Genomic DNA, 19,719 nt, shown 5'->3' with positions numbered 1-19,719 from the left:
AAACTATGCATCTAAGGGCAGTACACCATCTGAGTTACTTAAACTAAGCCCTCTGCTGACAATTCAGAACTCTGATGGATTTAAAGAAACAGCAAAAGGCAGATGGCATCCCATGAAGACTGCATGTCTCTAACAGCTGGACAATTTTTGTCAGAAGACAGGCCAGTGAGCACTGGCTTTGGGCTCCTCCACAGATGCAGAAGAGTACCACCTGTCCTCAACCCATTCACACTGCGCAGAGTCAGCTTGTTCTGCTACGCCCTTTGCTTGATTCTTTTCTATTTTCCTTCGGTTTTATGCTTCAATTAGAAACATAGGATGGTGCCCTGGCCACAGTGGAATCCTGTTCCCCTATCTTCACTTAGGACACAGCTTGACACCCCAGCTCTACACAGCTTCCTTTTGTTCTCAAACTGGCTAACAGGTTTGTCATTCAGAGGCTCTGACATGTATGGGATTAACAATGAAATGATCAAATCCCAGATCAAGAATTTTCATCTCTCACCAAACACTCCAGTGTAAACTCCTTAAGAAACGTCTACATAAGGGGTCTTGCCAATTATTCCTGGTCACTGACCCTTAGCTTTGTAATCCTACAAAGACAATTGCTCTGACATTCACTGGGGGGGATATTATTAGGGAAAGGACAAATTGTTCACATTTTCAGAAATTTTACATGGAAATGTAAAAATACTCTAATATACATCCAAAATATACTTTAAAAAAAAAGAGAGAGGGGAAAAGAAGTAGTCCGTACCGGGAAAGGCTCCGCCCCCTCCTGGATCACAAACCCTTCGATAACATGCGTCAGGATTTGGGGTTTCACAATGGCCTGTGGTGGTTTATTCTCACCATTCTGGGGGGCAGTGCCAGTGATGCTGGAGGCAGAGTTTCCGTTCCCTGAGGTCATGCCGGGGCTGCTGAGGTTGGTCAGTGCATGAACAATGCCCTGCCCTGTCTCTGTACAAGGGAAAAGAGGAGAACACAAGAAGGGGAAATCAGAACAGAATCTAGGCTAGTAAGAGAGGTGAAGACTCAAAATAGGTCAAACACCCACCCACCAAATAGTCCCTTTCCTTGGTGAGTTATTTGAAAGTGGTACAGTCTCCAGGGACACTCAGTTGATGACACTATGCTCCCCAGCAATGCTGCCAATCAGCTAACAGTGTTTCTTAATTCCCAAAGGGGCTGCAGTTCAACCTGGTTCAACTGTCCTCTAGGAATTAAGACTTTGGCTAATATTGATTTGGCAGAGTGACATACCTAAAACCAGGTGAAAAAGCTGACCTATGTATAGGGTTTAGACTTCTGGTGTGGCACTACAAGATAAGCACTGGACTTTGAATCGCAAGGTTGGAGGTTCATATCTACCAGCAACTCCTCAGAAACCCTGTACATGGTCGCTATGTGTCAGAATCGACTCCAAGGCACTTTACAACAACAAATATAAAAGGTTCAGGGTGCGATGGCATTTGGAGAAAACAAACCACCTATGAAGCGTCTAGAGATGGGCTAGACTTCAAGAGTCACAGTCAGTGCACTGAACGGCAGAAGTGAAGCAGAAGAATCTGCAGGCTGAGCTTTAAGACACTCAGGTAAGCTCTGACTACTCAGAGACTGGCTATTTAGCCACTGCATTCGTGTGTGCATGTATTCCAGTTTTTCACTGAGAAAGCAGCAAGGCAGAGCGGAGACTGTTACATTTTCTCTGCTGTCAGGCCCTCCCCATCAAGCCTCTTGGCCAGTTCTTAGTTCTATACCCAGAGCCTGATGCTCAGCAATTCTCAGACTCCTTCCTTGCACCCCTCTGTTTGCCCCCTTTCCTAAGTCCTTCTTCTCCAGGGACCTGCGAGCCTTCCTGTAAGGGACTTAAAAGACTGCTCCCAAACAGGTGCAGTTACAGAGCCACCCCACAGTGGTCCTCGTCTTTCCCACTTCAAACATCTCTTAGGAGTTGCCTTGTTGTCTTTTGTGACTCTCTCCCACCCTCTTCCCTGGGCCATTTTCTACCATCACCAACTGCCCAGTGAGCTGAGGTTGCCTGTAACCTTGAACTTCCCTAAAAAAGAAAAGGATGGAAAAAAAGAAGGATGAGTCATTTCTTTATTGTAACGAGCCGTGAATATTACAGACACAGTGGTGTGACATATAATACACACATCATGTATTTTAAACTATTTTAGTATATTTTTATAGTAATTTTTGCATGATGACTTTTCATGAATACGTTCTAATTTCATGTTAAAGATCCAAAATGGAATAGGGATTCATATTATCTATAACATGAAGAAATCAGAATATGAGGATAAATAAAAAATACTGCTACAAGATCATTTGTTGTTGTTGTTTAGTGCCATTGAGTCAGTTCTGACTCATAATGACCCTGTATATGCTTTCCGAGGAGTAGCTGGTGAGCTGGAAGTGCCGACTTTATAGTTCAAGCCTACCACTGTAGTCTAGCACATTAGCCCGCAGCCCCACACCAGGACTCTAGAATCTTTATTAAACAAAAATATCAAAATGTGAAGTCATAGCTTCTTGACACGTCTTCCATCTAAGTTTATATACTTCTGCTGACAGTATTTCCAGCTTGCTAATCCTTCACCCCAAAGAACTCTGCACTCTCTGCTTTACACCCTGTCAAAATGGCAGTTTTGGCATCATTGAAGGACTCAAATTGTGTTCCTTTTAAATGTTCTTTGAATTTAGGGAACAAGGAAATCTTAAAGGGCAAGATCAGGTTTTAGGGTGGCTAGGGTAAGGTTTCCCAAGAAACTTGTCATAGGAGAGCCCTTGATACCCTCCAAGAATGAAGCAGGTGCACTGCTGTGATGGAAGAACAATTCTTCAACTTTACTGGGCTTTTTCTCACCAGCGACGTTTTCAATTTTCTGAAAATGTCTTCATAATAAGCCCCCATGGTTGTCCTCTGTTCTTAAAGAGTGTAGTGCCCCCTCCAGTCATCATAATCTGAGCTGACCTCTGCCTTTACCCCTATTTAGCAGACTCCCTTGGAGGCCAATGCTTTGATGATGTGGTGCTGTAGGATACGCACTGGACTGTTAACCTCAAGGTCAGTGGTTCAAACCCACCAGATGCTCCCTGGAAATCCTATACAGGGTTGTTAGGGGTTGGAACCAACTCAATGGCATACAACAAAAACAGTAAGATGAAGACAAGTATATTACTGAGAAAACTTATTTACAGTCATCTATCGATGGCAGACATGTTTTAACATATTTTGTTTGGAATTAACCTGTGCATGTATAAACTGGAAGCCTAGTAGCAATACTTTTGAACTTATTCTCATTGCGCCAGTTTGAGGTATGTGCCAACTGACTCAGGGTGACTTTATGGACAACAGAATGAAACTACCCTGGCCCTGAATCGTCCTCACAATCACTGCATGTCTGAGTCCACTAGTGTGGCTACTGTACTGTCTCATCCACGGTCTCCTCACCCTCACTGGCTCTCTATCTCACTCAAACGTGATGTCCTCTTCCACAGATTGTTCTCTCCTGATGAAAGGTTCAAATCATAGGGTTTGAATAATTTTCTGTTGTGATCTAAAGTTTTTTTTATTGGCTATTTTACATGGAAGTAGATTGCCAGGTCTTTCTTCCTAGTCTATCCTAGTCTGGAAGCTTTGCTACCACCTTGGCTGACTCTGAAGGTATATTTGAAATGCTGGTGGCATAGCTCTCAGCCTCACGGCAGTATGCAAGCCACCACAGTACGACAGATGGACTAATAGTAGAGAGAGACCCATTTTAGGGTCTATAACTAGATTATAATAGGTCTTGAGTCGCCTCCATGTTATTTTCTTACTGGCAGCCCTAATGCTCAGTAAACCAAGTCTTTTCCCTACCTCTTTTTAGTGAAAAAGGAATTCTCTATGACACATGCCTTCAGTTCCCAGACTGCAACAGACTGTAGGGCTGAGCAGGAGCCATCCAAGAGATGTGATTGATGAGCTTTTTTTTTCAGTTATCTTTTGTTTGAAACAGTCACTTTGCAAGTTCCCCAAGTCCTCGTAAGTGTAATATTTTTAAATTTTAAAAAGCTTTAGCTTATCTATAGAGATGGAAAATCCTGTCCCCCTTCCTCTTTTGAAATTTTAGCGTAGTGGTTACAAATCGGGCTGTGAACCGCAAGGTCAGCAGTTCGAAACTACCAGCTGTTCCGCAGGAGAAAGAGGAGGCTTTCTGCTCCCGTAAAGATTTACAGCCTCGGAAACCCTGTACAGGGTCACTATGAGTTGGAACCGACTCCACGGCACATAACAACAACAAGGAACTGAAAAACAAAAACAAAACCCCAAACATTTTCATTGTATTACTGGGGGGACTGAGTTTATTACATAATCAAATTGTTTCTATGGTTTTACAGTCAAATTACATTTGTTTTTCTATTTTAAATATTTAAGTCTGCATTTACACAATTTTATTTTTAAATATTTAAAATATGCAAACATTTTATTTAAAATAAATAAATATCAAAATTTATGTAAGTTCAAATGTGTTTTTAGATCCTGGCTATTTCCTTCTAATAGTTGTTGTTAAATGCCACTGAGTGACCCTGTATAGGGTTTCCAGGGAGTAGCTAGTGGGTTTGAACCACTGACCTTGCTTGTGGTTAGTCGTCCGGTGCTTACTCCTGATTAGTGAGCTATGGATTATACAATCACATGATTGGAAAGTCCAGTTCAACCCCTTACACCCCATTCTTGAACCTACTCTATAATATCTCCACCCAGTGATTTTTTTGACCTTTGTCAGAACGCTTTTAGTGACAAAGGAATCCAGCACCTGTGAGTCCTAAAGTAGTTTATTTCTACTTTGGGCAGTTCAAGTAAAAACTTTCTTCTTTATAATGAGCCAAAAATCTATCTTCCTATTACTTTCTGTCCCCTTTGCCTGGTTTTGTTAATTAATACCACTGAACAAGTGTCTAGTCAGATTGGCAAAAAGGTCAAAACCACAGGCTTAGAGCTGGCCGCCATTACTCAGTGAACTTGGGCAAGTCACCACCCCTCCCTGAGCCTTAGCGTCACTGGCTGTAAAACATGGACGTTAGCATTCCTTACCTGACGGTGTTGCTAAATGGAGACTAACTGAGATTGTGCACAGCAGTGCAGTGCGAAAACACCTAGAAAATGCTCAAGAAGTGGTAGATGCTACACTTGCTGTCGTGAAAAGACATCACTAAGGACCCCAATATGCCTCCAGGTGAATCCACCCTCTACTTTTTCAACTATTTCTTACAGAAAGGAGATCGCAGGTTTATCATCATCTTCCTAGGTTTTTTTTTGCCTACATCTTTTTAAAGTCAATACTGATAGTGGTACCCAGTCTATACTAAACAGAATCTATATCAAGTGTAGTCATGCAAGAGAGGCTGGCTGAGAACTGTCTTGTTTATGGAAGCACACTCACACCCCTGACAGTGACTGAGAGCATAGGCAGAGGCAGAGTGAGTCTCTTGCTCGAATTTCTAACAATGAGGTTTATGACACTTCACTGTCTGAATCCTAGGAGCATCCTCTCCTGCCACCTACCTTTCACTTGATGTTCATTATCAAATCGTTTCTGACAGCTTGTCTTTTTTTAATGGGAGTTCTGCTCTCTGCTCCACTCTACTCCTTCCTGCTTTCACTCTCTTGCTTCTCTTTCTCAGATTCATGTCTATTACTTAAAGCTGCAAGACAGGATACTTTTTGAGGTCAGATGCTTTCCCCATGTCAAATACACAAGTGAACAGATACATTCACCAGCTCTGAGGCTACAGAGCCAATGCTTAACTTTGGGAAGCAGAAACTTGGAATCTAAATTAGAAAATAAAAGGATCTTAAGAGGCAGATCAAACTAATAAACCCTTTCACTACAACGTCAGAAGTCATTATTCTTCATTAGAACCTGGGCAAGGTTACAGTACAAACGGAATCTACCAGTGTGTAAACAGTTATATTGCTTTAAAGCCATTTTGTAGGCCAATACCTCATCATCTGTGTTAGCAACAAAGGAGTTTGGGCTATTTCCGGAATGACCAAACACAACCTCACCCCCTGCTAGACTCAGCACCCTGAGATTAATTTAATCTGCTTTTAATTCTCCCAGAGTGCTTTGCTGTCTGCTGGGGGGCTGAGGGAGGCGAAAGAGAGCCTGCAGGAACCTGCCCTACTGGCCCTGAGGCCCGATCAAAAGACAGAAAGAAACAAAGAAATACTCTATATCTTTGGAATTCATTCTTTGCTCAGTTTTCTTGAGCAGTCCCAAAGCTGTAAGTGCTACTGGGGATTCCCACAGGTCTCAAATTCCTTTGTTCCAGAGTGAGGCACCTTTCACTGAAAGGCAGAGAGAGGCCAGGACATTCTGAGTAAGGGAGGCTGGGGAGGGAAGGAAGTCGAGCACCAGTAGTGTTAAGTGTTGGTGTTGGCAGGGTGGTAAGATCTGATCTTTAAATTCAACCCCAGTCCCATATACATTATCAGAACTTACATTTGAAGACGTTTCTCCCCAGGTAATGCTTAGTATATACAAGATTCTGTACACATAAGCAATGGCTGGGGATCTTGTAGAAGTACAGACTGATTCAGTATATCAGGGTTAGAAATGCACATTTTCAGCAGGAGGTCAAACAAGGATAAACCACTCAAAGCTTACCTTTAACTGATGTTGACTACAGAGAGTCAAAAATTCAAGTCAGAATGAATAGAACAGTGGGTTCTGGAGTAGGCATTACATAATAAATTTCTCAGTCTCTAGGTTGCTTCTCAATTCTTGCCTCAATTCACTGGATCTGACAGATATAACCTTTACAGGAGCAGGACAAAATTAAAAGGACCGACTTGTGGTCCTTTCTATGTTCCTGTGAAATTATTTGCTTTGGGTAGGCAGAACAAATTTCTCTGGGCAAGGGGCTATGTTTTAGTCACCTGTACATCTTCAGGGGCTAAGTCAATATGTAGCAGATGCTTTTTATTTATTACAATGTAGTGTATGGAACCTAATCTTCACTGTTGAGGTACAAGGGTACAGGTCTCCCTAAAACTCAAACAAAGAACTTGGTACTGGTTGAGATCTGCTAATGACCTTCTGAAGCTGTAAGAACTGCAGAGCTGCTAGGCTGGTGTCTGCCTACAGGAGTGGCATTCTGGGTACCTGGCTCTCATGAAGAAGAACTAGGTTCGGGCTGGTTTCTTCCTGTGTTGGAGATTTCCTCAGCAGTGTGGAAGGAAGTACAGCATTAAGTTGACCCCAAAGCTGGAATGCAACCTGCATCCAAAACTCCAGATTTCCTGTTCCCTGGGGAGTCCTTATGCCTGCTGCAGGCACTTGGAAGGACATGATGACCTCTAGAGGCAGAGGCAGGGAGGACCAAGGTCAGCTTGGTCCTAGCTGTGCATAATCTAGACCACTTCAGAAACAGTACTGATATGCTCTGTGTGTGCTGATAAGACAAACATTACCAGTTACACTGGGAAACAATTTAGTACTAACATTTGCAATGGGTATTTCAGATGGCCTGGCCATTCATTCTGTTTGCCCTTAAAATAAGTACCATGAAAACCTGCCTTCAGAGGAAACGAAGAGTAAATAGAACTTCTCTTTTTAACCCCTCAGCTGATTTCCACTTGAAAAGATAAAGAAGCCCAGTGGTGCAGGCAGTTTGTGATGGGTTGCTAACCTCCTAAAGGATGGCAGTTCAAACCCACCCAGTGAAATTTGCACAAGAAAGGCCTGATGAGCTGCTTCTGTAGAGATTAAAGCCAAGAAAACCATATGACACAATTCTACTCTGTACCACATGATTTGGATATGACTGGACGGTAGCTAACAGCAACACAGACATGAACAAGGGAGTGTTTTAATGTAAAGACTCATTACTATTCCAATCCATGGTGTTTTCAGTACCCTCATATGCATGTGAAAGTAGGACAATGAATAAGTTAGACCATAGAAGAATTGATGCATTTGAGTTATGGTGCTGGAGAAGAAGATTAGAAGTACAAAGACAAACAAATCTGTTGGAAAAAGTACAGCTAGAGTGCTCCTTTAGAGCCAGCATGGTGAGACTTCGTCTCTTATACTTCAGACATGTCATAAGGAGGGATCAGTTTCTGGGGAAGGACATCATACCTGGGAAAGTGGGGGGTCATCAAAAAAGAGGAAGACCCCCAAGGACATGGCAGCAACAATGGGCTCAAGTGTAACAGCTGTGAGGATGGCACATGACTGGACAGTTTTGTTCTGTTGTGCATAGGGTCACTATGAGTTGGAACTGACTCAACGGTACCTATCACCACCACCAATAACACTATCCCTGTCTGGCTGAAGTGTAAGTAAGACAGAGTTCAGGCAGTTAATAAAGAATTTAAGGAAGAGCATAGGTGATAACACAGATCATTTACCTAAAGCAAATTCTGCCAAACAAATGGCAAAACAAGGTCACCTGTTTAACAGAGCACTCTCACCAGGCCCCTGGCATTGATGTCATGTTCACCACGCCTCTGCTTAGCAGGCTGAGTCACATGGCCAGGAAAGGTGACAGCAGGGTTTCTTGAGCTAGTGCCTGCTATAAAGAAAAAAGAAAGCACATACCGGCTACAGCTCCAAGGTGCTGATGCACACACTGAAACCATACCCCGGTGACTGAACTTAGGACAGGCACTGCACTTGAGCACAGCAGCAGAGAGCTAAAGGCAGCACACAAAACACACTCCAGAGGAAAGGGCTAAGGGCCATCCTTTGTAATGTCTCCAGTTAAATCTGAGTCCTCAAAGAAATCAGTAGCACTTGGGAAATGAGCACAATGTACCAGCCAGTTGCTTATCTCCCCTCCCCACCCTCAGGGGAAGGTGGTGACTGTGTGCTGTTGGTTTTAACCTACAGCGACCCTGTATGGGATTTCTGAGACTGTAACTCATCTTTGTCCTGCTGAGGGACTGCTCAACTTGGACTGAGGATCTTGCAGTTAGTAGCTCAGCTCGTAACCCACTACGCAACCAAGGCTCCTTCCAGGGGAAGGTAATAAACTGAAGAGAAGACAGGGACCAACTTGGGGCTCTATCCTGGGACAAAAACATAGTTCAGTGGGTAACCTCACCAGTTGTTCCTTGGAAACCTTGTACAGGGTGGCTAAAACAGCACTTAACAAAAATAACATCAATTGTTGTTGTTGTTAGGTGCCATCGAGTCGGTACTGACCCATAGAGACCTTATGCACTGCAGAACAAGACATTGCCTGATCCTGGGCCAACCTCACTACTGTTGCCATGCTTGAGTCCATCGATGATGCTGCTTGGCCAATCCATCTCATTTGGGGCCTTCCTCTTTTCCTCTGACTCTCCACCTTACCAAACATGATATCCTTCTCCAGCGACTGGCCATTCCTGAAAATATGTCCAAAGTATGAGAGAAGAAGTTTGGTCATCTTGGCCTCTAAGGAGCACTCTGACTGTACTTCTTTCAAAATGGATCTACTGGTTCTTTTGGCAGCCCACGGCACTTTCAATATTCTCCTCCAACACTGTAACTCAAAAGCATCAATTCTTCTGTGGTCTTCCTTATTCACTGTCCAGCTTTCGCATGCATATGAGGTTACTGAAAATACCATGGCTTGGGTCAGGCACACCTTAGTCTTCAAGCTGACTTCTTTGCTCTTCAACACTTTTAAAAGGTCTTGTGCAGCAGATTTGCTTAATGCAATACACTGTTTGATTTCTTGACTGATGCTTCCGTGAGTGTTGATAGTTGATCCAAGAAGAATGAAGTCCTTGACAACTTCAATCTTTTCTCCGTTGATAAGAATGTTGTTTACTGGTCCAGTGGTGAGGATTTTTGTTTTCTTGACATTGAGATGTAATCCATACCGAAGGCTGTACTCTTTGATCTTCATCAGTAAATGTTTTAAGTCCTCTTCACTTTCAGCAAGCAAGGTTGTATCATCTGCATATCGCAGGTTGTTAATGAGTCTTCATCCAATCCTGATGCCATGTTTTTCTTCATTGAACCCACTTACTTTTAAAACATTCAGTGTTCCCATGTTCTGTTTGAACAACTGCCTGTTGGTCCAGGTACAGATTCCTCATGAGCACAATTAAGTGTTCCAGAATACGCATGCTTCACAACGTTGTCCATAGCTACAACATCAATTAGAGAGGCTCATTTGGTTAGCAATCCTCTTTAACATGCAAATATATACCTGTACAGTCAATCTCTTGGCTCTGGTAAGCGAATTGCTTTCCTTCCAGTTCAGGCAACAGAAAAAGGTAAGGTAAGGCAGTGGTTGGAGCAGAGAGAGTCATAGTTTTTTTTTTTGGCTCACAGGGCACTTGGAATCATAAGAGATCTGGAGGCAGAAGGGTCCTGAATCTAGCATCTTCATCTTCCAAATGGGGCAATTAGGCTTGAGGTGAGGTGACTTACCTAAGGTCACTAAAGGGGGTCAGTGGTAGAATGTACACTAGAACCTGGTTCTATAGCTTTCCCTGGGTGTGTGGCTGAGTGGCGGACTAGCCCAGGACAGCATTAGTGTGGTTGTGAAGAAGACAGGAAATGTCAGTCCTGTTCTGAAGCTGAAGTCTGACATCTGAAGAGGCTGAAACATTTGGGTTGGATCATTTAGAGAGATTATCTAGGTGAGCAATTCCCAAAATGGTTTCCTGGATTACTAAGGAAAGGATCCCCCTGAGCATTGTTATCAGAACCCCCAGATTCAATATTTCAGTAAGTGTAAAAGGAAATAGTACACATATCTTCAATAGAAAGGGGTACTGGTGAATGAGTCACTGTTCCTGGGGGCTCAGGACCATAGTCCCAGGTGTCAGTTAGCATAACACAGTCCACAAAGACAATGTTCTGCATCCTACTTTGGTGATTAATAACTGGGATCTTAAACACTCATGAACAGTCATTTAAGATGCAACTATTGGTTCCTCTGTGTCCAGAGGAAAGTTAAGACATAAACACCGAAGACACTTAGAAACAATTAGTCTAATGGATTAATGGACCATGTGAACATCAGAACATCAGACTCCATGACCAACTGCTCTGAAAGAGAACAACTTGGAAAGTCCTGGACAGGTGGGAAAAAATGTGAGACAAAACTCAAAATTGTAAAAAAAAAAAAAGACCAGGCCTATTGGTCAGATGGAGACTGGCAGAACCTTGAGACTATGGCTCTTGGTCACCTTTCAGGTTTGGAACCAAGCTCATTCCTCCCATGGCTGAATTTTCAGCCAAGCATCATATAGAGGTACACACACCATAGAATGGTCTACCATTTGAGATCCAAAGGGCAACATTTCCCCAAGGACAAAGTTCAGAAGGATTAGGAAAGAAGAAGGACTGGAAATAAGCAGCACAGGGAGGAAGTGGGCTAAGTGATGTTTCACTGAGGGGATTGCAGTCACTGAGATGAAATGACGTGTATGATTTGTTGACTGTAAAACTGATGATCTGCTCTGTAAACCTTCACTCAATTCACACACAAAATTTTTCTGAAAGAAAAAGGAGCGCTGGGGGCACAGCAATTAAGCACTCAGCGAATTCAATGCTATCAGCCCACCAGCAGTTCTAGGGAAGAAAAGTGTGGTAGTCTGCGTCTATCAAGATTGTTAAGTCAGTACTGACTCATAGCAACCCTGTCTATACAGTTTCTAAGGGGCAGCAGGTCGATTCGAACTGCCGACCTTATGGTTGGAAGTCCAGTGCTGATCCTACAGTGCCACACTAGAAGTGCACTCTGCAATGATTACAGCCTAGAAAACTCAGTGGGGCAGTTCTGCTCTCTCATACTGGGTCATTATGAGTTGTAATCAACATGATGGCATCCAACACTACTACCACCTTCAATAGGGCTGAACATGCTATTATTTAACACCTCTCCCTCCTTCTGAAATGCTATCTGCTGTTAAAGTGACCCATTTCCCCACAAAATTCTTCACACTAAATTTACACACACAGTTGTAGACTGTACATGTTACAAGTCTGCATTATTTGGAATATTGTATCTTCTAAAACATGAGAAGACCTCTTCCTTGTAACACACTCGTGGGCCACTTTCTACCCTGGAGTCCTGTTAGTACCAGACGGTAGGAGAGAAGCAAAGCTCAACTATGCAGATTGCTTTCCTCCCAATGTTTGTAAGCTTTTCCATTCTGCTAGGGACCAAGCTGCTGCGGGAGGCCCATGGCAGGCTGTGGCTCGCTCACAGATGCCACCACCATCTTGCCCCTCTGAGCAGTTCCCTTAGCTCTGCACGTAAGAGCCACCTGCTCTAGACGACCTGGCAGGAGGATCTCTTTGAGGCACTCCACGTAGCAAAGTGGTAAGTAAGCTTTTCAGTTACATGAGGGTGAGGCCAAGGGTCCACAGCCAGGTTGCTGTAGGGGTGCAGGCCAGCAGAATGAAGGAGAGGCTGAGCCAGGTGGCCCCAGACCTGCCCTCAGTGTCAAGACAAAATGACCTTATTGAGTCTGTGTCAAGAAATTCGGCAAGCAGACATCTTCCTGGACCCTGAGCATCTGGGAGATGACCTAGCAGTCCTGGCCGGGCTGAGCCACTCCCTCCTGGCAGCCATTACCATACAGCTGACTTTCATGCTGTCTCTCAGGACACAGGCAGAGAGGAGCTCTTCTGACTCACCCACAATCTGCAGCTCAAGTATACATAAGCTGAATTGTAAACAGCTGAATGTTTTCCAAGCTGCCACCCCCAGCTATGAAGCAAGGAATCAATGGAGCGATCAGCCGCCCTCCCCCATGCAGTTCAGGACAACAGGAGCGACAGGGGATTTCCAAACAGCTGCAGAAACTGCTTCCCAGCCCACAAGCAGAGCCCTATAATAGGGCTTCGGATTCCCAGATCAAACTCGTCAGCAGCACCTGCAGGACTGCAGGGTGACTTCCAACAAGGCAGGTCAACACACCAGGGAGTCATAGCCAACCCTGACTGCTGGGAAACGGAGTTTTCAAAAGGAGTTATACTTAAGCCTGGTGATTGAAGCCAGCCCTACAGCAGTATCCAATGCCTAAGTGGAGAGCTCCCAAGTTGTCTCACATCCCAGTACTCTGGGAGATGCTATGCTTTCAAGAGGCAAAATATCTGGAACCAATGACAGAGGCTGCACAGCAGGGACATCAAGATAACAGGAGATGAAAGGATCACTGGAAGAGTACAGAAGGCACTGGATGGGGGTGGGTGGGTGAAGGAGGCTGGACCACAGCTCATTTTCTGGGTCCCTCTTTGATTAGCTATGTAGCTTCAAGCACTTAATACTCATTCTGAGCTTTAGTTTTCCATTCATTAAAAACAACAACAACGCAGGATCATACTGCCTATATTGTAAGGTTATAGCAAATATTAGAGTTTAAATATGTAAAATGCCTGACACCGAATACATTTGTAAGTAGTTAAGATTTGGGGATCAGAAGGACTTTAGGCTTAAATCTTAATTTGTAATCCCAGGCAAATTACTACAGGCTTCAGTTTCCTCATCTATAAAATGGGGTGATTGTATCTGAGTTACATGAGATTCAAGATAAAGGCAGTTCCAATGAATGAAAAGACTTGGCTTTGCAAGAGAAATGCCAACATCACTGAAACCAGAAGATTATTAGGAAACTGCCTACTCCATGTCACTATCTCACTAAACCTGAAGGTGAGTTATTCTTTCAGTGGCCAAACAGACATTTCATTCATGATCCTCAGATACCTTGGCCTCCACCTTGACAATGAATGTGATATAATGGAAGTGTCCCTGCCTTTTAGAGTAAACCAAAGGTATGAAGTAGACTGTGCAGAACCCCAAAAACCAGTAAAGAAGGAACTCCAGGGAAATGAGAAGGCAGAGAACCACTTTTATCTCGAGAATAGTATATTTATAAAACATAATGCCAGGAGGTGGTTTATCCTGTGAACAGAAAGCAGTTTAGAAAGTTGAAGATAAAATCCAGGCAGATAAATTTACATCAGTTTACAAAAGAAACCTAGAAATGTTTAGTAAATTCACTAATTATTTTGAGGTTGAGAATAAGGAGATAACAACCATGCTCTTCATATAATATGCCTTTCCTCCACATAACATGCCTTTCCTTTTCCTTTTAGATAAATGGTCCAGACAGGCAGCTAAGTCTCCAGTAGTCTATATAATGGCCCGACAACTGATAATTTCTACTCCTCAAAAACATTATCCCTTTCTTTCTTATAACCATTTTCTAAACATTCACTATACTTTGCTAGCGCTATGTAGAACAAATTAGTGGAAATGTAGAGTGTGGATTTAATTTTTTTTAAATTTGCTTCATGTCAATGTCTCTTGCTTTGATTGTTTACACATGTTTTGGCCATATGGATGGCTTCAAATATGCTAAAGGTATCAGTAACTTGGGATGATTATACAGTATTTGAGACGTAAAAGCCATGCAACTAGAGCTGAAAAAATCAAGTGACAGCAACCATAAACTCTGATTTTCTCACCAACTGTTTCAATACTCAGTATCAGGCCTGGCTTCCTCATGACTGGGGAAGAGTTGGTTATACGACATGGCATATATAATCATCTTTTCTAAAGAGAAACTAATACATTTCACTGCTAAGAAGACAGGTACTTGGTGAAGCTTTCAAGAAAATCATAAGAGCAAGTGGAGGCTCTTTTCAACATCTGGATTCATCTTAGAACACTGGCAATCCATTGTTTAATAACAATAACATTAGCAGATGTAAAAAGAACAATGCTCTTCTTTAGACTTATCTAAACGAAGCACTAAGGAGCTCTGGTAGCACAGTGGTTACGAATCGGGCTGCTAACCTCAGGGTCAGCTGTTTGAAACTACCAGCGGTTCTGCCAGAGAAATATGAGGCTTTCTGCTCCCGTAAAGACTTACAGCCTCAGAAACCCGGTACAGGGTCACTATGAGTTGGAACTGACTCCATGGCAGATAACAACAACAAAATGGAGCACTGGAGTCCTGGGGTGGCGCTGTGGGCTAATGCGTTAGACTGCAAAGTCAGTGGTTCAAGCTCACTAGCTGCTCCTTGGAAACCCTATACAGGATCACTATGGGTTGGAATCGACTCGATGGCACTTAACAACAACGACAAAAATGAAGCACTGGATTACTAACAGCAAGGCCGATAGTTCAAACCCACCAGCCACTCTTAGGAAACCTTATACAGAGTCACTATGAGTCAGAACCGACTTGATGGCCCTTAACAACAACAAACTAAAATTAATTTGGAAATTAAAAGACTGGGAAAGAACATCCTTTTTCATTAACTCTAAATCATTTCTAAGGGGAAGGGAAACAACACTTAACATTTACTTTGCTAGCTTATGTGGTTTTACAAGGAAATCACATAGCAGCTGTTTTATTACTACATGCTACGTATCTTACTATACTTTACATCTTAGAAAAAGAATAATTCTTCATTCTTTAACTCTTGATGAACTATAAAATGGCCCATTTCTTGACAATGTCTAACAATTACATTCTACATTGGTTACTAAAGAGGAAAAAATCCAGAATATCAAGACATTGTCTTCAATAAGCAAATGTTTGATTATACTCTGGATAATAACCAAGATATCTATGGTTACTTGTCAAACTGAATTAAAGACAGTTTGACTCTAAATCTCTTCACAAGTATCAAATCAGTATTCTGCTGTATGTAGGTAGTAATTCAGACTGAAAATTTTAAATAACTCAGTGCTTAAATGAAACCTACTTCTATTTGAGTTGTGAACACATCATTAAAGTTATCTTAAACAGGCACATTTTTGTTGCTTTAAACAGAAAACAAGGGTTGTTGTTGTTAAGCGTCATCGAGTTGGTTCTGACCTATAGCGACCCTGTATAGGGTTTCTGGGTAAACAATGTTTTTAGCTGGGGACCAATACTGTCATTTAAACCAAGCCACAACAGTATTCAAAGCATTAATATGCTCAGACCTCTACTTTTGAGGGGTGGTTCCACTTTGAGTGCCATTAAACAAGGTGCTATCTCATCTGAGAGTCATTTCTGTCACTGGCACAGAGACCTCTTCAGAGTTAGACTGCCTTTCCATGAGGAGGTGGTCAATCTATTAAGGGGCACACAAAAGGTTTCCTTCACCATCAATTTTGTGAGATTCCTTCTGACCACAGAAAATCATCACCTTCACCTTCCAGTAGCAAAGTGGCACAAAGCAAAGAGAATACAAGAGACACTTTCATTTCCCTACTCTCATCTTTCTGAGTGCAGGACCAAATCTGCTTGGAGATCAAGCAGCACTGACCAGCTGGGAGAACTGTAAAACTGGGCAGATTCAAAGGGGTAGGGGAGCTTGGGAAATCTCATTCTAATGTGGCAGTGCCATAGAATGATCAGAACTGGAATCACACTATCCTGCTCTCTACTTTTTAAACTGTTGATTTTATTTTGGCTTGCTGATCCATGCTAGATGAAAGTTAAGGACTTTGGTTGTTGTTAAGTGCTGTTGAGTCAGTTCCGACCCTTAGTGACCATGTATAAGGTTTCCAAGGAGCTGCGGGTGAGCCTGAACCACCGACCTTGCAGTTCAAACCAACTTTGCAATCCAACACATTTACCCACAGCGCCACACAAGGACTCTGAGGACTTTGGTAGGAGGTGGGTAAACTTTGTTTATTCAGCAAATGATTACCAAATACCCAGCACAAGGCCTACAGACCAAGGGATGACAGCAGTGACTTAAATGGAAGGCCTAAGTTAGCCTCGTCATGCATTCACAACAGGAAGAAAAAAAAGGCAAGAAGAAAAAAAAGAAGGCATTTTAGAGTCCTAATTCTTAGAGATGCAGTATTTGTTTTTTTAAATAAGAAAGTCTATTAAGTGGCAAGACCAATAGTAAGAACAATTGTATAGGAAAACATGTATTTCTTTCTTCTCTTAGTTTATTCCTTTCTCCTTCTGAAAGATCAGAACCAGGAGCTCCAAAGTATCTCAGACAGGATATGAGTAAGGCAGGAAAAAGGATGTGGTCTGAGAAAGAGAAGATTATGGGGCTAAGCCAAAGTAATGACCAGGCAGGGTCAGAGATGAAGGAAGGGGTCTTAATGGCAAGAAGAGAAATTTCAGGGTTCAGTCACCTTAGACTAGAAAGTCAATGACAGAGGTATGTCTGATGAGAGCTGAGGAACGGTGGAAGGAAGAACTACACCTTCCTATGAAATGCAGAGAGACATGGCTGAGAGGACCCAGAGTCAGGAGAATCATTACTAGGACAGGAGGAAGAGGGGCTGAAGTTTCCTCTTTACTTTAAGGGAAATGGAAATAAAGATTGAGCATGCTTGACAGAGGAAAATTGGAAGTTAGGCTAGGAACTGGAAGACAAGTGGGAGATGGGTATCTGATGAAATATCAACATTAAGCACGTATGTGCCAGCTGTCAGTAAAACAACAGCCTAAAAAAGACAGAAAAGGTAGATGAAAAGAGGAGCGAGTGCTCCTGAAGATGAAGCTGAAGAGCTGAGAAACCAAGATTAACAGAATAGTAGACTAAGATACTACTACCCAGTGTCTCAAGATTAAGATTGGCAAGGGAAAAATAAAAAAGTCATCTGTTCTTTCCAATGTGCACAGACAAGCCTGGAACCAGATCCTGGTGGAACCAGATCCTGGGTGGGCTGAGGAGCAGAGCTCATGTGATGAAGAGTAGCTGGAAAGGGCAGGTGCCAAAAGAGCACCACTACCCATCTGCCTGCACTCTGAAACAAGCCAGCCCTTGTAAAGGAGCCAAATCAATAGTCCTGGTTCCCGCCTTTCAGGGACTGGAATTTAGGTGCCGAAATCAGCAGTGGAAACCAGTGTGTCTGCTGACTGAAACATGTTCATATTTCCAACTCTAGACCCAGATCTTAAAATACTTTTATATTCTCCATAGTGTTTAGGGCAGTTCTTGGTATAAAGCAGAAGCCCAATAAAAGTGTGTTGAATCTAACTAAAACCAAAACTGCTTTTCTGTGCTAGTATCTAGATTCAAGAGACAGAATCCTTGTCCTGTAACCACAATGGCTAAGTTAGTCCAAATGTGAAGCCTTCCATCTCTTGTAATCCAAACCTACATCCTAATAAAAACGACTGCCAAAGGTCTGCTATCCTGTAGTAGAATAAAAGATGAGGAGGGCAGGGGGCAGAAATCTGAAAGCAAGAGGGGTTTGCTTGCCTCATTAGCTTTAAATTTCATGCTCACCTAGAAATCCTAACAGTTCCAACATTTGGGTTTACTCTGGAGGGGAAGAATCCCAGGTGAGTAGTAATTGGATTATCCAGTTATGCCCCAGAGCCAAATGGCTGGAAAAGGCCAGGACAGAGGGGTCTGGAACAGTTACAGTGACATTTATTTTCTACACCCCAAATCAAGCCACTTGGGCTGACAGACAATGGAACAAAATATTTTAAACTGGGCTATCCTAGAAAAATCAGGGACATATGGTGGATTTAGGTCGGTGGCTTATTTCACTACAGAAGGATCCTCTGGGCCCAATATGCTAATGAGAGGGGATTAAGGATCAAGGATGGGAGACATCTGAGAGGAAAGCTGTCATTGATTTGTAAAGCAGAAAAAAGAAGAAAAGCGAGCCCAGTAGACAGCTCTTGAAGGAGGTAAACGATCTACATATGGAGTAGGAAAGAAAGTTTATCAGAACTGTAAGTATGTCAGTGAAATGTGTTCTGCTATCAAACGTGGGGGTGGGGCATTACTGTAACAAACTGGTATCCAACAGTACAGGGGAGCCAGGGATTAGAAATTCAGGATGGAGTAGCTTCACCATTGGTTTGCAACCTGACTGACCTTGGGCAAGTAACTTCCCTCTCTGTAGACTTCAATTGAAATTGTTGTTGTTGTTATGTGCCGTGGAGTCCGTCCCGACTCATAGCGACCCTGTACAGGATTTCCGAGGCTGTAAATCTTTACAGGAGCAGAAAGCCTCATCTTTCTCCCGAGGAACAGCTGGTAGTGTCGAACTGCTGACCTTTTGGTTCGCAGCCCAATTCATAGCCACTACGGAACCTCATAAATCCCTGTTTCAATACAGAGAATCAACAAATGCAGTACAGTATACCTTCATTTTGGTATGGGAAGGAGAACGCTCTTCTTAAAATGGACGAGAGGGCACGCACTGAACAGTTCGTTTCTTTCCATCCAAATAAAAACCTCGTGAGACTGAACTACGTTAAAAACAGAACTCTCCAGCGAAGCCGCAGGCGTCTCCAGAATTGGTAGTCCACCACCAGTTAAGTACCACAGATGCCGACAGGCCTGCCCCTAAACCAACTGTCCACCCCGAGTATACCCCTGTCCCAGAGATGACGGGGTGGGGTACGCGGGGATTCGGAGTGGGGATGAGGACACACTGAAGCGCTTGGCCGACCGGGATTGACAAGGCGGCTTCCAGGGCTAGTGCGGGAGGGCAGCCGGGGTCAGGGCTCGCTCGGAGGGAGAGGCCGGGCTGCGCCTCCTCAGGACACCCCCCAGCGCGGAGAGGGCGAGTCACGGGCTGGCACGGCCTGGCAGCCGACTAGGCCCGGGCCGGGAATGGCACCAGAGGGCGGTGCCCGGTTTCCAGTGAGGCCAGCGCGGCCGCTGGACCCCCTCCTGGCGGGAATCCCTCCCCCGCCACGGACACTGACCTGTCCAGAGCCCGGCTGGGCCTGGCCGGGCGGGGCCTACGCAGCCCCTCGGCCGGGCGCCGCTT

General features: G+C 43.5%; 1 protein-coding gene across 4 annotated transcripts in view; it reads right to left on the bottom strand.

Moving 5' to 3' along the window:
• The window catches only part of PHC2 (polyhomeotic homolog 2 (Drosophila)), a 71,821-nt gene that overhangs the window by 10,700 nt on the left and 41,402 nt on the right, over positions 1-19,719 (bottom strand). For 3 of the 4 annotated variants that reach the window (XM_006862127.1, XM_006862128.1, XM_006862129.1), the window contains one exon: positions 758-960. In XM_006862127.1, the coding sequence (XP_006862189.1) occupies positions 758-960 (203 nt within the window). Of the gene's footprint in view, positions 1-757; positions 961-19,654; positions 19,710-19,719 lie in introns of those variants that run through there. The other variant, XM_006862130.1, reaches the window with a different exon arrangement.

Source organism: Chrysochloris asiatica, unplaced genomic scaffold (assembly GCF_000296735.1).
Source record: "Chrysochloris asiatica unplaced genomic scaffold, ChrAsi1.0 scaffold00047, whole genome shotgun sequence".
In the NCBI taxonomy this organism is placed as follows: Eukaryota; Metazoa; Chordata; class Mammalia; order Afrosoricida; family Chrysochloridae; genus Chrysochloris; species Chrysochloris asiatica.
Note: the sequence above shows the minus strand (reverse complement) of the source record. Positions and strands in the feature narration are given on the sequence as shown.